Source organism: Labrus bergylta, chromosome 8 (assembly GCF_963930695.1).
Source record: "Labrus bergylta chromosome 8, fLabBer1.1, whole genome shotgun sequence".
Taxonomy (NCBI): Eukaryota; Metazoa; Chordata; class Actinopteri; order Labriformes; family Labridae; genus Labrus; species Labrus bergylta.
In genome coordinates, this window is record NC_089202.1 from 3,028,226 (window position 1) to 3,045,511 (window position 17,286).

The 17,286-nt window shown below is 40.7% G+C and overlaps 1 protein-coding gene across 3 annotated transcripts in view; it reads right to left on the reverse strand.

Annotated features, from left to right (window-relative positions):
* Window positions 1–1,141: 1,141 nt before the first annotated feature.
* The window catches only part of LOC109983864 (nuclear factor of activated T-cells, cytoplasmic 1-like), a 58,982-nt gene continuing 42,837 nt past the window's right edge, over window positions 1,142–17,286 (reverse strand). For all 3 annotated transcript variants that reach the window (XM_065958177.1, XM_020633783.3, XM_065958176.1), the window contains one exon: window positions 1,142–2,978. In XM_065958177.1, the coding sequence (XP_065814249.1) occupies window positions 2,923–2,978 (56 nt within the window). In that variant the 3' untranslated portion in view covers window positions 1,142–2,922. The remainder of the gene's footprint in view (window positions 2,979–17,286) is intronic.

Sequence of the window (17,286 nt, forward strand, 5' to 3'; positions counted from 1 at the left end):
ATGTCAAACTGTCTCCATTTCAGGTTTTATAAGGGATATAGGTACAGGTTGGAACAGTCTGAGGTTTACTGAGGTCAAGCTTTATAACATCAGGAAATCACACAGCCAAGTCAAATAAAATGCCTTTAAACTAAAGCATAGCCACATGGATAGATAAGTCTAACTGAGTTTCAGAACAGTTTCTGATCATAAAAATTAAAAAAATCATAAACTCCCTTATATGAATGCTAAAAAAATAAAATAAGATGCACCAATTAGACATTTCTAGGAAATGTACATTTGTTTGAATTAAAATAAGGAATCCTATTGGATAAAAACAAAGCATAGAACTATGTACTGAAAGTGTTGATGGGGCGCTGTTAGCCTATCGGTTATCTTGTGTGCCCCATGAATGGAGGCCATAGTCCTCGTCGCAGTGGCCGTAGGTTCCAATCCCATCCTGCACGTCACCCCCCCACCCCCCTTCCAACATTTCTTATCTCTCTTCAGCTGTCCTATTCACTGAAGGCAAAAAGCCCAGAAAAATAACTTAAAGGTCACATATTGTCCTCCTCTTCAACCAGTTTAAATAAGTCTCAGAGCTCCCCAACACATGTCTTTGAAGTTTGTTGCCAAAAAACCACTCTGATCCTGTATTTGATCATGCCTATAAACCCCCCTGCCTAGAACAGGCTGTTTCTGTGACTGTAGCTTTAAATGCAAATGAGCTGTGTCTGACCACGCCCCCTCCAGAAGGGCTTCGGGGGCTGGGGCTTTCTTTCACCATGCTCAATTGTTTACATTGAGAAGGCAGACTCAGAGGGCAGAACAAACACCCAGCTGTTGGAGTGTCACCTACCTAGGGGAGGGGTTACTGCCCTTTGTGATGTCATGAAGGGAAAATCTCAAAATGGCCTGTTTGAGCACAGAGTTTCTGAAAAGTGGAGCAGGCAAATGACAAAGAGGATGGACTTTTCTCATAATTGGGGGGTTTGTAGACAGACTAGAGATGCATAATAGTGTAAGAAAAACATGATAGTCATCTTTGCATAATATGTGACCTTTAATAAAAGGTGTTGATGTCTAATTCCAAGTCCTTTAAACATAAACACTCACAAATCAGCAAAGTGTGCTTTTGAATACCAGACACACACAAATGATATGTAGTTTATATATGGTCACCATTATGCCATTTATTTATTCATTGTAGAGAACACATTAAATGCACTTTAAAACACATTTCATTTTTCATAAATATTTCATATTAAAGAGAAATAAGGTTCACCTTTTTTTTCCTACAAAGAAAAGCATGATTAGAGTTGCGATGATTTTGTGTCCAAGAAAGAGATTAAGGCACAAAATAGAAACTTTATTCATACAGTTTAGTCATGCTATTATACTACTTGTTGGAAAACAAAATAGGAAGCTATAAGTGAGAGCTACTGTCTGCTAAATGATTCCAAACTTTAGTATGATGTGCATGCTCCATAAAGACAGAAGAGACTGATGCCGTGTGAGAGAGGAGTGGAAGTAGGTGAGTTCATGAATCAGTCGGCAATATTTGGTTTGGAGGCAAGAAAAGCTGTTCTGTAAAGTGCATTATGTTTTTTTTTTTTTTATAAGCTGTTTTACACTTAAGTCTACGACAGAAAAACAAAAGAAAACTTGGACAATAATTTCACCAAAGATAAAATCCTTTGGTTTACTCAGATCAATTATTGCCCCAGTACGTAACAGTCCTGCCAACTCCTCAGCAGAATCCCCCAGGTGAGTCCAACTGAGCCTGTGTGGCGTTCTTACATTATCCCTGTGTCTATTTACACACAGACCTGCAGTGCAAGAAGTGACCGACAAACACATCTTTTCCATTGGTATTCTCATTTCTATTCAGCAGGTAAGCATACCATTGTTGAACTATTCTATAGCTGGGAAAGAAGAAAATGTTGATACCTGCCTTTTTAAGCTCCCAAAACTAGGAACTGTTCATAAGATATGTTCTTTATATTTCTCAGATTGTCTTTGCATTAATATGTCACGGTTTAGGTGGAAGACGAGCACAGGGTGATACAGAAAAAAAATAGGCACTAAGGTGAAAAGTATATCGAAGAGAAATAGAAATGGTACAAATCATTTCAGGGGAGGACAATTTAAAATAAGAAGAGCTAATGGAAAAAACAAAGTAAACAGCGTCATAAAGCATAAGGCGTACATTTCCAAATACATGTTTATACAAAAGAATATACAATAACATTCAGTATAAATGAACAATGAGATAATAATGAAGGCGCAGGAAGAAAAGAAATACAATTCTAATCTATTCACATAATCCCTACATGTATTCCAGCCTTTAATCCTGTTTCCCTGTAAACAAATTTTTGAAATGATACAAAACGGTCATAGAAAAACGTCCACGTTACAGTGAACCTTTTGCATTTGTGCCACTGCTGCTGTTGTTTGCCGTCAACATCACTGCTGTAAGGCACCTATTCGGTTGATGCGGACTGACTGCACAAACAAATAGAGCAAAGTGATGAAACGCGACACCTCTCGTCCTGTTAACTTGTCCATGCATTAACATACAGATCACACTCGATAAGAAGATTGTCATTTGTCTACAATGGGAGGAATTCAGTCTCATTGAGCTGTTTGGTCCGCTTAAGAACATCTGCTGTGACTTTAAGGCGAGTGTCGTCGTGTACTCTTCCCCTGAAATCACTTCCCTTTGTGTAAATAGAACATTCATGTGTTTATTCAAATGGAGCTCTGCCAGTGATTGTCCTTGTGATTCTCAGAGGATCTGGTGGCAGAGGCGGTCGAGATGGGGAGATCCTGGTCCAAACTTACTTCTTCATCACCTGGATCTGATTTGATTGTGTATTTGTCCTCTTTTTGTTGATGCTGCTGCCGTCTGAGTGTGTGCTGTGGCAGAAGACTTCTGGACGTCTATGCGTGTGTGTGCACGGAAATGCTGGAGAGGTCGTTCCTGATGATCTCGTTAACTGTGGAAAGAAAAGAGAGGTCGCAGATTATAATTAGCTAGTCGCGTTGAATAACATTTCACTTCATTATAACACTATTAGGTATGATGGAGAGAGGAGAGCCTGCTGGAAGCAAGTCGGTTAAACTCCTTACCAAGGCTGGAAGGGTACTGGAAGTGGACCCAGAGCTCCAGCACACATTTAACACATGAAGATCGATTTACTTTTAACAGTTGTTTACTACAGCATGTGGGTGAATAGCACAATTTCAATGGGGCACCTCAAACCGATGGGTTTTAAAAAAAAATGATACAATCACTTTGTGTTGTGAGATTCCCTGAAATTTGGTCAAAATTTGCGTTACATTTAGATGGAAAAGTTTTAATTTAGGATACTAAATTGTTGGATACTTAAAGTGTTTTATTTCAGCCTTAAACTTTTTCTTTAAACCTTTGAGATTTGACAGAAGTGTTTGCTAGAGACGTAGGGTTTAATGACAGATTTTTTCAGGATTATGCTAAATGTAAAATCCAGGGATACAACTTTTTTTTTTTAGTTAAGCAGGGTACACTACAAGATAATTTGAGCCCGATTCCTCCCTTCTGACCAAAACCCAGCAAAGGCCCGATTATCTGCTGGTTCCAGAGATGATCTCTATGTGCTAAGAGTGATGTTGACCTCCCCGATCTGCTGGGAAGACGATCGTTTTTTAAAATCTTTTAAGGCCAGACCTTAGGGGTAGCCTATATTGGCCTCTGCTGCTTCAGTTTTTGACACGAATTAAAATGTATCTCTCTTTGTAGAATAATAGTCCCAAATCAATGGAGTACGCCTTAAATTGATGTTATTTCAAAAATATTCACCTCAAGATTACAAGCGACACAAGCCCTGATTTATAACCTCTTGTTAATTGTGCGGTCCTATTTTGTTTAGAAGTCTACCACTGACAGCTGCTCTGTGTTGCTTTTACTTGACTTAAAAAAGAAAAAGAAAGACCAACACCTTGACTGTAGAATCCAAACTCTACTTCATGAAGACCGCAACAGTTAATGTCACATGATGCAATACTACATTGAATTCTTGGCATACATGTGGTCGAGATGAAAAGTACGACTTATTAGTAGCTGCAATCCAAACATATCATCGTCATTAGTAGCCTCATATCAGCCCGTACACACATCTCTGTTTTTGAGTCACCATCTCGTCTTTCCTGCACCAGTTCCTGTGCCCGCGCCTTTCCCACAGTCGGGCAGACACAGATCAGTCCCCGGCCTTTATCTGCTCTGTGTTCTTTGGCAAAACAGAGGGAAGTGACTGTGAAGATGGCGCGGACCCTGAGTCCATGTGGCTCGACGCAAACAAGAAGCTCCTCAGTTATTGAGCAGGCTGTGATAAAGAGGGCTGATGTAGACAGAGTGTGAGAGAGAGAGACTCTGGTGAAACCACCATCAGCGTTAAGGAGCCGAGACAGGAAGTCCACCCACTGTGAGGCCTACAGGTTGTTATCACTATTCGGTGAGGCTTTGCACTGATCCAGACAAAAACAAGATAACGGCTTTTTGAAACAGTACAAAACATACAAAACAGTGTGACGTCTGCTGGCTTTATTTAGAATATCATAATGGTTTATCTCTGGTGCAAATCAAATATGAGAAAACCACGTTCTGGTTCATGTTCAGCTGAACTTATCCATGGAAAATGATGACAAAACATCACAGCAGTTTGTTGGCTTGTTATCAAGAACAAAAAATAAAGTCAAAAACAAATGAATGAGTAATGGGTCACAGATTGCACTTTATAAAAAGGTAGGCCACACACCTTTAATAGAATGCCCTGCTTTCCTTATACAGCCATCTATTCACACATGCAGACACACACACGCACGCACACACACACACACACACACACACACACACACACACACACACACATATCGGTTGGGGCTCACCTCCCTAAACAGAAGGAACTCCCATAGGAAAAATCCAACCTGTGCCAACACACTTGGCTGTTTTCAACTCTATCCCGCCCCAGGCTAAACAGGTATTTGCATGCTGTGGTTATTTTTAGCTCTGCCATCGCTGAGCAAAAAGGAAGTGCAACAATTAAATGATCAAAATGAAACGTTGCTGCTCTTCTCAGTCAAGCTGAGGTGAGAATACAAAAAAAAAAAAAAAGCTCCAGGTAATTCTGAAGAAGAAGGGAAGGGAAAACCCAACAGCTCGGCGGCAAAAAGCCACAAATGTACTCTTTGTTTTTCTCAGAGGAAAGCACTGACTTCCTTTCTCCTTTTCAGTCACATTAAAAAAAACATAACGACATCTCAGCCGCCCACATATTAACTGCAGTGTTGTTTTGCAGTTTTAATAATTTCCATTGGCATGCTCAAAATGTTCCATCCTGAAGACAGCGGTGATAAAGAGAGAAGAAAAGGTGTAACACTGGCCCCTGTGTTTTTTTTTCATCTGTGTACTCTTCCAGCTACGTGAGAATCTCAGAAACAGGATGTGGCCAACTGTTACACCACAAGGCAACACCAAGCTGCTATTTATAGACGTTTTAATGGGGTAGCTCGTGCAACTATTTAAGTGAAACAACTTCTGAGAAAAGGGAGACATTTTCAATGAAAGGTGACGAAACAGGTATAATACACAACAACACACACAGGTAAGGCTGGTGGAGGAGTAGAAGCGCACATTTTCTTTTAAACCATGTGTTTGGCAACACGTCATCGATTACGTATTGTTTCCTTTCATACAAAAACTGCCTGGTTTATAAAGTCAGTTTCAATAAAGTTTGATTTCATTTAAAGAATAGAATGAAGATCAGGTGTTATATTTCTGCCAATGATTGTTTTTTTCTGTCCGTCTCCATTTTTGAGACTACCTACCATGAAGTGACTAGATAACCACAAATATGCAGAATAAGGAAAGACAGTCAAGACATGCTGGGGAACATTTTGTTCAGAGTGGAATTTGGCTCCACAAATGTAACTTATTGCATCATGTGTACAGGCAGGGGTTTAGCACAAGACCCCCTCTGTAAACCAGGCCTTATAAAACTATAAACCAAGTTGTGGTGTTTTATAAGAACATGACAGAATTATAGTTTCCACTTTAATGCTATAGTAAAACAAGTAGGCTTTGTTATTTTATTCAATAATGATGCCAAACAATATGTTTATTGTTGGGTATGTACATAAATTAACTCTCTGTGGAAACTGATTTTGTTTTTTCTTTTCTCAGTTGTCCAGGTTAATAATGGAAAGCCCTAACTGGGAGGATACCCTCTCATGAATAAACAAAAAACAGCGGAAAACTGCACTCCCAATATTCCCCTGCTGAAAAAAACAAAACAAAAAAACACATGCTCTCTGGTCGGAGTTAAACAGAGTGACATCCTTTATTAGCTGAAGTGCCAGTGCAATCGGTAAACCGCAGCCAGGACCTGTCAGGATTTATACTCAGGGCTGTGTGGCTGGAAGATCTATTTCAGGCAGGTGTAGACTTAGATTTAGACTTAGACTTTCTTTATTGTCATTCACACTTGTACTTTACAGTGCAGATAAGAACGAAAAAAGTGAGAGTGAGAGTGAGAGTGACACCAAAATATTAGTGTGTTTGACTGAGACGCAGAGTGTGCTGAGCAGTTTAGGGAACAATTCAGCTTCTTTGTGAAGGCCTGGCACTGTTACCTGGCTGATTCTTGAAACCTCAGTTTGCATCAGCTATGACATGAAACAGGTTGCTGACGTTGCAAATAGAAATCTGTCTGAATCACCTGTGATGGAATATCGTTTTTTTTGTTTTACCTGCTACAACAGGTGGTGGAATAACTCTAGCCTGTGTATACACTACAGGTCAACTCTCATAACCTGCACCATTTGAGTTATTAAATTAACCACACGCAGGTGGGTAACAGTTAGCTCATGTGTGACAGGTTGCCTGAGACCGACCATAGCAGAAGGCCCAGCGGGCTGTGATGCCAAAAATAGCATAGTTTTAAAAAAAATAAATAAATAAAATCACAAGAGGCTGCTAGGTGTGGGCATGTTGCTACAGGTACCACTGAGAGAATATAATGGAAGCTATGAGAGCATGTAACATCTTTATCAGGCATCACAGACACCAATACACTGAAAAACAGAAGTGTATGTGCCAGATTCTTAAAGTGGAAAGTCTGTCAGTCTTTTATACTCAGTCTAAACAATCCAAATGTAGAACAGTAGGTGAAGTAAAGTGGTCTTGGAAATGGACAGTGTAAATGCCAGTGTGCACATGTCTAGACTAGCTAAATGAAGTCGAAAGGAACTTTTGGAGACAGAATAGGGAACTCTATGTTTGCATCCATAGTCCCAAATATGCAGAAGCACTTATCTTGATCGTGTGGCTGTATCATCACCCCCTTTAGTAAGATGGCATGATGTAATTGGCAAATACTGTAGATTTAATTTTCAGCCAAATTTCCACCATTTTCACCATTTTCTGCCAAATTTCTGTCAAAATATTGAACTCTTCTATGAGCTCTGTTTTTGGTCTCCACCATCTCCTGAGCGGATGATTTGTTTTCTGTGGCTTTGGGTTTCACTATGTTGACAAGCTAGCTGCTAACATTCAATCCAATATTTGAAAGTTCACACAGAAATTCTGGTGGCTGCAGCATGGAGCGGCTAACTCCATGTTTTGAGAAACTCAAGTTGCCTAACAGTGTTTTATCTTATTCGTTAGCATTTTTATCACCTTGCCCTGGCACAGCAAGATGTGACCAAAAGTTTGAAAAAATTCCACATAAACATCATGAAGTGCACGGCACCTGCCGTCCCACATACAATGGAAGTGTTGCTGTATGGCTGTAAACTGGAAGTTGCTGTGTCTACGTCATGGTGCTGTGATTTGTCCCTTTTTTAGTTCAGTAATTGAAGCTTGGGTGTTTACCCTATAACTTCATTTGGCCACTCTGAGTGTATGAGTTTAGAGTGAACCTGACCTGCACTGGGGATTTAGTTAGCATTGTTAGAGGCAAGCGCTGTGCATTGGGGTTCAATAACAAGCGGGCTTCCTCAGAGAACAGAGGATGCCCTATGGTCTGGTAAGACACGGAGCCTCCAGGCTCTGAGGTTCCTGCTGTCGTAACACAATCTCCTGCAGCCGAATCAGGCCTGACTGGCAATGACCTGGCAGAGAATGACTTCACTTTTCCCTGGCTTCCCTCAGCTGACTATCAACAACACCACCTCTGAACTCAAGGTTGTATCAGAGGCTTCCTGCCAGGGACTTCTGTTCTCACTTCTCAGCCTCTTGATGCAAAATGAGCAGAGGGCACCTTCCTGAACAAATCTCACTTTCACTAGTTGAATAAACAGCAGCTGTGTTTGAGTCAAGGACCCTCACACTCTCGTGAAGGAGAGATGTTTCCGATGCTTGCCTGTAGTAGCACATCAGGTCTGTGAAATAGAAGGTTGCTTCCTTCTATTGTGGCACGCAGACTCTCAGCAGCATCTAAGGATGTAGGTTTGAGTCATAGCAGCTTTTTCAGAATAACACAGATACACAGTGGCATCAAATCAGCGCTCTAAGAGCAGCAGAGTTAAACCTCATATGAACTGCTTCATGTGAAATGGATTTGATTTGGAAGCCAAACTACTGCTCAAACTTGCTGGAGAGAGACAATTGAATTTCCTGCTACATATTACTTTTGTTTCCCCACTATATCAAATCTTCTCTCAGCCTCAGCAGAAACACTTAATGGTCAATTTGCCGCCTCCCACGCACGGCTGGATGGGGAGGCTCAGACAACGTCACTTATCTTGCCGCCCTGATAACCAGCAGCGTCAAAAATAGAGGTGGGGTCAAAGATCAGAACACACACATTAATGACACACTGACTGGATAAAGGATGAGCAGAAAAGAGAGTGACACACTCATTATTCCCACAGATAAACACACACGGAAAGAGCCACAGTGTTCCACTAATGCTTCATCATGATAAAGTGCTTCATAAATTCATCTGAGCTGTGCAGGTAGACAGCTTCTAATCCATCGCAGGGATCCCTCTGGGCCTAATGATGTGATGATATGTACAGAGAGCATATTTCATCCCTGCAGCTGAGTTTGGTGAGTGAAGCTTCAGGCTGTCCCATGTGGAACCACTCAGTCTCCACGCAGAAGTATAAAGAGATAGGGCAGCAGAGAGAGAGACGGTTTGTTTAAAATGAAAGGATCTGAGTTTACCCTGAGAGCAGAGGCTGACAACTTTCCTGCAGCATCTAGTCCATATCTTGAAAATGCAGTGCGTCTAAAGCAAATCATCTCGTCACACTTCAGTAAACAATGACATCATAAAAAAATTTGATTTTCGACGTATAGAACGCCCACTCGTGAGACTCTTTCAATTATGACTTTGCTCACATAGCTCAAGATTTACAAGCAGCCGCTGGTGGGACAGGGTAGTATTTATCTGCCCTGGGATTTGCCTCTCACCATACTGCCCTACCTTAATGCTCAAGTTTTGATGGGACAGTATGAAGACTAAAATTAACCTCATGTTATCTGGACAGCAAAGAAATAAAGAAACCACAATTTTAAACTCCTAATATTATTAAAATAGTACTTTAAAATGACATGCCCTTGTCAAAAAAATTAAGAAATTGTGAAGGGTCATGAGTAAAGATGGGAGAAATTGTTGATTAGAGAACCGAAGAGGAAAGAGTCAAAGTGTAAACACTGAGTTGTGTGGTGTCACTATAAAAGGTTTCCAATCAATACGTCTGCTGCTGTTTTTAAACGAGGCCGGCTGGAAAAGAGAGCTGGAGCAGCCTTGAGGAATAAACCACAACACACTCCCTGTGCCTCATGTGGAGAGACAGAGTGGAGCTGGGCTCTAATCTCCACCTGTGAGCCTCTGATCTGCCTCATTTTTCAGAGCACATGCTTTATGGCTGAATGTGTCGTCGGCTGAATCTGTCATGCTGCCAACGCAAATGACCTAACCCGGGAGAATGGAGGTGTCTGCCTGGCTCAGATTAAAATCACGTGAAAACAGACAAATAAAACTAGAAAGTTCTGTGATGTGGGCTGGAGAACAATAAAGCAGCAGCGTCCCAAATTAGAAATCTAAAGACAACAACTTTTACTGAAAGCCCTACCACTGATGTGCTTATTTTGGCTGCAGCAGGGGCATAACCTCAGGCTTTGATCTCGCATGGTGTGCTTGGCCTCTCTCTATCTCACCTCACTATGTCTCTCTTTGTGAGCGCACCACTTCCCTCCCTCCCTCCCTGCCTCCTCCTCCTCCTCTTCCTCTCATTTCCTCCTGTGCCCAGGAGGCCGCGGGTGTGCTCGCTCAAGGTCGCTCTCCTGGGAGGATGGGGGGAGGTGTTTACATGGTTGGAGCTCTCCTGTGCCCTCATCACTGGCTTCTCTGAAACGTTACGTCGTCCTTTCAGACTGCATCACAAACAATAACAGAATACAACAAAAATGTTAAACCTCTTCAGGTTTCTACGAGCACTTGAGATGTAGTTTGGTCTCTCTAAATAATATGACAAGCAGTATGGTCTAGACTTGCTCTCTTGGATATGATTTGTGCATTTATTGGAGCTATCAGCTGGTAGAAATTCTGTGCAATTTTTAATTAGAAACCTTTGCACATTGTTCACAACGGTTTCTACAGAAAAAAATGACTTTGTGTGAATATTATTGCGGACTCTTTGACCATTTTTTCTGTTTTGTTGTGATGATGATTGTGGGAGGAAAGAGGTGAAAGTATCCAATATTATACAAATAGTCATGTTGCCCCTCAGACCCCCGGGCCTTCAACCTTTGTTCCAGTTACCTAAGTGTCACGTAGCCTCTCGCACATTAGCATAAAGTGTGAAATTGTCAACAGGAAAAGGAAAGGGTACCACAGTCCCGCCCACACTGTTGGTTTGACAGGCAATAGCAGTGAGTGCAGAGTAGAGGCTCAAAAAGCTAAGCAGCGAAAAAGATGCTTTCAGTTATTTCGATTTGCACAGTTGAGTTCTAAAGTATAAATTTAGCTGCTAAATGTGGTGAAGTGGTAAAATGCCACAACAAAGACTTTATCAAAAGCAAACATAAAAGCAAGATGCTGAAAAGCTTCTGACATAAAAGTGTGTGTTGTTGACTCAAGTCTCTGAGAAAGAAAAAAGCCTCAGTTTCACGCAACCCCGTGCAGCGTGACATCATAAAGGAAACACTAAAGGCTGAAAACACAGCAAACGCACACATCTTTGAGATGGAGATATGAAGGGAGACAGGTTCAAACTCGTTGTATGGCTCATTACCAGTGGAGCTTTATGGTAAAATAACTCAGCCATCTGATAAACGCTGTGTGATTGATTCAGAATTAGAAACTTATGCTCCGGCGGAGGCGGAGGCAGACGGCTGGAGATGTCAATGGGTTTTTTAAAAATGGCACAAAGTGAAAAAAAACGCACAAAAAAATGGAGCATATTGAAACAATCATAGCTTGGTGGGTCACAGTCGTCTGAGTGAGAATTTGGCTGTGCACCTGCGTATAATAGGATTTATGGCTGCATTTGTATTGTGCTTCTTTAAATCACCTGTTGCCTGTCAGTTGTTCTGTGGGATTCAGAATTGTTTTCTTTATTCATACACGGGGACGTCAGGTTCTCCGTGTCCAAAAAGCCTTACCTCAGTGCAAGCTTTATTGTTCACCATCCATCACGGGGAGAAGGCTCAGTGAGGCTCCTTCCTGTTTTTAAATGTGCGTGACTGCTTGTCAGTGTGTATCTGCAGACCCTGGCCTGAAGTTAACCTGTCTGTAGTTTTTTTTTAATCTGTTAGCTAAAAATATAAGAAACCAGTTGGCTCAGTTTTTTAACTCTTTTAAGACACTTTCAGACTTCTTGTTTCTTCTCTTTTTTTTTTGTTTTACATGTTTGGAAAGCATGCTCTGATGAGAGTAACATTTCAACTTATTGAGTCTGTAAGTGAGATAGAGGCCTCACAGAAAAGGCACTAAAACATTCTCAAGGTAGCTAAAGCCTCACTCTTTAAAATGCCCCGCTGAGCTGCAGCAATCTGACTCTGCACTGAAGCAAAGTACAGTCAGATTAAAGCTCTGTCTGTTGACCCCGAGAGCTGCCCTATTACTTTAAATCTTCAGCACCTGTGAGGATTCAAAGACAGGGAGAAGGAGGTCGCCTCAGGTCACATCGTGGACTTATTCAGGTAGGCCAGTGAGAGGAAGTTCATAGGTGCTCTTGGCAAAATGTTCCACTTATCTCCTTTCCAACACCCTCGACCTTTCTCGCTTTGATTTTCAGAGACAGACAAAACTTTCATCCATCTGGAGAGAGGATTGTTTTCAGACAACCCGGGCTCTGTGAAACATATGTATGTGCTGTCACCTGTAAATCACTAAACCACATTTTCACCGGCTTCTGTTTTAATGTTTCAAATCACACATATTTTACAGATGCTGCGAACCTGCCACTTAACTACCTTAACAGAAATGAGAGCCTGCTATTTTACTCCACGATGCAGTAAATCTAAGTGATTTAATTAAAATGTATGTGACATTCTCATTCATGCAGCGCTTAGGAGACGACGTTTCCAACTCCAGTCCCCTGAACATGGCTGATTTACAGCACAAGCAGAAGAATTGTCTTGTTGTATTAAAGTAACAGAGGACTGTGAATGTAAGGAAACTAACAGAGGTGCAGGCTGTTATTCAACATGCAATACAACCACTTTCAAACACAGTGAGTATAAAACTATAGTTAAGTGTTTTTCTTATTAGCTATTTGAATATTCAATGAATAGTTCAAGAAGGCTTTGTTTATGTTTAAAGGCAATTACACAAGGGGCGCTGGTGGCTTAGTGGTCATGCTGTGCGCCCCATGTACGGAGGCTACAGTGGTGTCGCAGCGGCCGTGGGTTCAAATCTGACCTCGGCCCTTTGTTGCATGTCTTTCCACCATTTCCTGACTTTTCTCTTCAGCTGTCCTATCTAACAAAGACAAAAATGGCACAAAACTGGCATTTACACAAGAATAGATGCTGATGTAGTTAATAACCCATTTTCTGTCCACTTAGTGTTTTAATTATTTATAGAGACTTCCATGCATTACAACTTTTAAATATTTTATAATTGTTTATAACTAACAAATTTATTATTGAGATAGTTAATAACACTTTACAGGATTGATTAAATATTTTTTAATACAAGCCTTTTTAGAATACAAAATCAAGATTTAAAATATGTAACCATTGATCCATTTACTGTTTAAAAATAATTGATTGATTGTTAAAACACTGTGAATTCAAGGTCTTTTTTCTAATATAGATTTCTACTTTATGTTACATCTCCTGGATTTCACCACTGGATACAATTTTAGAAAGTGTCATAAGTATAAGAACTACTATAATATGGATTCAATATGTCCTTCCTGTGTCACCAGAGAAATATAATACACTTTCATTCATCTTTATCTTTTATCACTCTTTAGTTTTCAGCCGTTCATTGAGTGGATGATCTCTTATTGTGGACAAATATAGGATGCCATAAATAATTCCTTTATGTAGTATGTGCAATGACAACAATAATGTCATAATAAACTGCTTAGGAATGCTAAATAATGATTGTGTTTGTCAGCTGCTAGAATTTTACAAACTTTCTTAAAAGGTGTGGAACCCAGCAGTAGTTAGTGAAAAGCTCCCTGGCCTGTGTTGAGCTACAGATGTTAATGTGAGGTTTGTGCTTCCTTTCAGCATTTCAGCTCTCAAATGCTTCCCACTAAAAAAAAAAAAGGCTTGGTGAGCGTTCGAGAGAGCTTGTTGTTTTGAGAGGGTTTGAGCTCATACGAGTACAATCGAGAGAGTCGGGGGACCCGTTGAGGTTTATAACTGCCATGGGTCGTATGTCAACAGTAGGACTCTTACAGTTCAGTTGTTTTGATCATTCCCTCTCCCCTGAAGTAAACCCATTCACCCACTGCTTGGTTAGTCTCTGCACTGCGAAGAAAACGTGATCTTTAACTTTGCCAGTGTTTTTCTTCCTTTGACTTTTAATGTTTCGATTTTGAACAGTTAAAGCTGCAAAAGGAGCACAGAGTGTCCCTGTTAGTGTGTGTGTGTGTGTGTGTGTGTGTGTGTGTGTGTGTGTGTGTGTGTGTGTGTGTGTGTGTGTGTGTGTGTGTGTGTGTGTGTGTGTGTGTGTGTGTGTGTGTGTGTGTGTTTCCATGAGTGTGTATGTGAAGAGAACAGGGGCAGTGGGAGATGCTGCCAGGGAAAATCACCAAGATTGCATGCTTACTTTCTTCCACCTCAGATTTTCCTCTTTTTCTCTAAGTCTATGTGTCTGTCTGTGTCTCTTTCATTTCTATGGCTGACCTGCTTTTTCTCATGCTTGCTGAACATTCCTGGATGTGAGGACATGACGAGAATCTCCTGACCCCAAAATCTCAAAACATTAAAAAAGAAGTCTTATGACTTGTGGCGGTCCCTCCTATTTAGGCCAATACGCTTTGACCACAGATACGGAAATTAAAATGAAGACAGATGCTCTTTTCATGAAAGCTTTTGAAAAGGGATAGCTTGAGAATGACTTGATTTTAAACGTTATAGACGGATTCACTAGTTTGACAGTGGCATTTTATGTTGCCAGTGGACAATGACATCTGCATGAGCTTTACAGTCTTGTGACAGATTCTACTGGGGCTCTCACTCTTTCAAAGTTCATATCAGTATCTGCATTTTACTCTCTTATACTTTCCGTCTTCACTCGCCCTCCCTCCCTCCTTCCCAGTCTCTCTCTCTCTTCTCCCAACACTCCCACCCCCTTCTTTCGGATATATCTGTACATGGAGGAGATGGCAGACTCGGTCAGGAGTTGCAAAACCCAAAGGCTTTCCCCATCCCACCCGGCTGGATCAGACTTCTCTGTTGACATCCGTCGCTACAGGATACTATTTCACTGTGCTAACAGATTTCAGATGGGGAGCTGTTATTAAGTGCTCTGGGACAGAGACCTGCTCCTGTTTACTGATGACGCTGTTATTTACATCCCAATTCTTTTAACCAAAAACACTGCAACAGCTAGAGGGATAGTGTCTCAGTGTGGTTATGTTATTTGAACCACACTTAACTGTCTGTGACTGCTTAGGTGTTCCTTAGCAAGGCACCCGGAGCTCCAGAAAAGGATTTCCTTGACCCCTAATGTCCCTGTATAGGGTCCAAAAAGAGAAAACTACTCTTCCTGCACATACTGTGTGCTGCTTGTTTTGGTGTTTTGAATGTGGCTGGACTCTATTAGTTTTCCATGTGCTGATATTTTCAATGCCAGCAGGAAATATCCTCGATTCAATTCAGATTTATGGTTTCTCTAACTCTGCAGTGTTTGTTGGTGTTTTCAGAAACATCAGTTATCTCCATGGAGGAACAATATTTTATGGCAGCGCTGTAGTGTTTGCAGTGATTACAGAATGTTCTTGATACTAAAATCCAAACATAAAAGAGATCCAATCACCTCTGACAGAAACCAATAAACCTTAATCCTGCACACTCCGCAAAGACTTTTGACTAACTTTAATAAAGACACCTACATCACAGCTCTCTTAGTGATCAGGTTATAGAGCTCAAGATCACCCTGTCAGAGCAGTCAACACCTCTGACATATGGCACAATGATTCAGTAATGAGAGTGTCTGCGTGAGGTGGTAGCTCTATAATCACAGATGTACACAGGAAGATTCCAGCCAAGCCACAGGCCCTGTCTCCGTCCTGACCCGCTGTGATCTGTGTGGCTCGGTGGCTTTTTCAACGCGTGTTTTCTAAACCTCAGAATGTGAGCCACATAAACCAAGCCTGCAAACTGCTGCATCAGGAGAAACTACAAGAAATACATGACGTACAGTTAACTGAGGGGATATAGCTTTAATGAATAGACTCGTCTGGAAAAGGAAGCATGTCCTTGTGGCTTCACTGCATGATAGTTAATGGTATGCTGCACTGAAGTCTATTTTTTTTTGTTAATGCAAAGTCATTTACTTAAATACAAAACCCACATAGTGGCTATTTTTACAAAGCCTGAAAAAAAAAAGATTTTAACTGTATGCTTTGTTTGTTTGTCTTTGAAAACAAACACAAAACCCATTACAAATCAGAATCATAGTTTTGGATCTACATATGTGCGTGTATCAGATTCTAGACACAAAGGAAAGCCAATTTGTTTAGATAATTTTGCAGCAGTTTTTCAGCAGACACATTCTTTCTCAGTGACTGTGGGTATTATGAAGGAGCGACTGAAACCAGACCAGATCCTTTGGCTTGCACACGCAGACATAAAAGCCAGGGCTCTTCTGTAATGAATGGATTGGATTTTTTACAGATTCATCTTCCTGCACTTATCAAAACGAATTATACTTCCAATGGTTTTACACAGAAAGTTGAAAATCAAAGCACTAATAGTGTGACCCACAATCATATGTAACCACTTACAGCCATGTGTTTGCTAAACTGGAAGCAAATGGGACTATAGTGTCTGTAAGTGACTTGGTTTGATACTGTATAGTGACCAAAAAAAAGCAATCACAAACAGAAATCTATAGTCTCTTAAGTTTGGTCAATGGGATAAAGGCAAATGCAATGTGACAGGAAACAGATGGTGTGATACTCCTCCAGACAGCCTCCATCCAACTGAAAGGGTTTTCCTCTTAAATTGTGAAAACTCCAGGGTTTTCTTTGGATTACAATATTGTCTTTTAGCTTACACTCTTGTTATTACAAACTATCATTGAGTTTAAGCAAATTGTGGTCTGCTTTATAACTACAGCCAGACCAATCGATACATCAGCCTATTGCAGGCACAGCATTATTGGCCCTTGTGGTTTTTGACATACACCATTGTTACTCCATAACATATAATGCAGAAAGAAAATGCCTGGGGGTAATTTAGTGGTGTCATTATTAAGAGTAGTAATGCAACAATGTATGAAGGCTCAGGAGGTAACCAACCACACGAGAACTGGTGGAAGTTTTAATTATATAAATGTATCTTGATTTTTTCTTTAATCTATGGTATCTTTAATAGCACTTCTGACTGACACCCTTAAGAAGATTGGTTAGCTCGACATTCAGTGCAGCTTTGTTTGTGATTAGCTTGATGACGTCTGTAATATCAGATAATGAGTAATAAGAGCCAAAGCAGCTCAATTTGTATGTGAAGTGGACGGTCTTTGATCATATTGAGACAAAGTTGAATCAAAATGCGGATCTCCAATGTGGATCCCCATCTTAGAGGTCAATGACTGACATTTCCAATGTAGAGCGTCGCCACTTACTAATTTT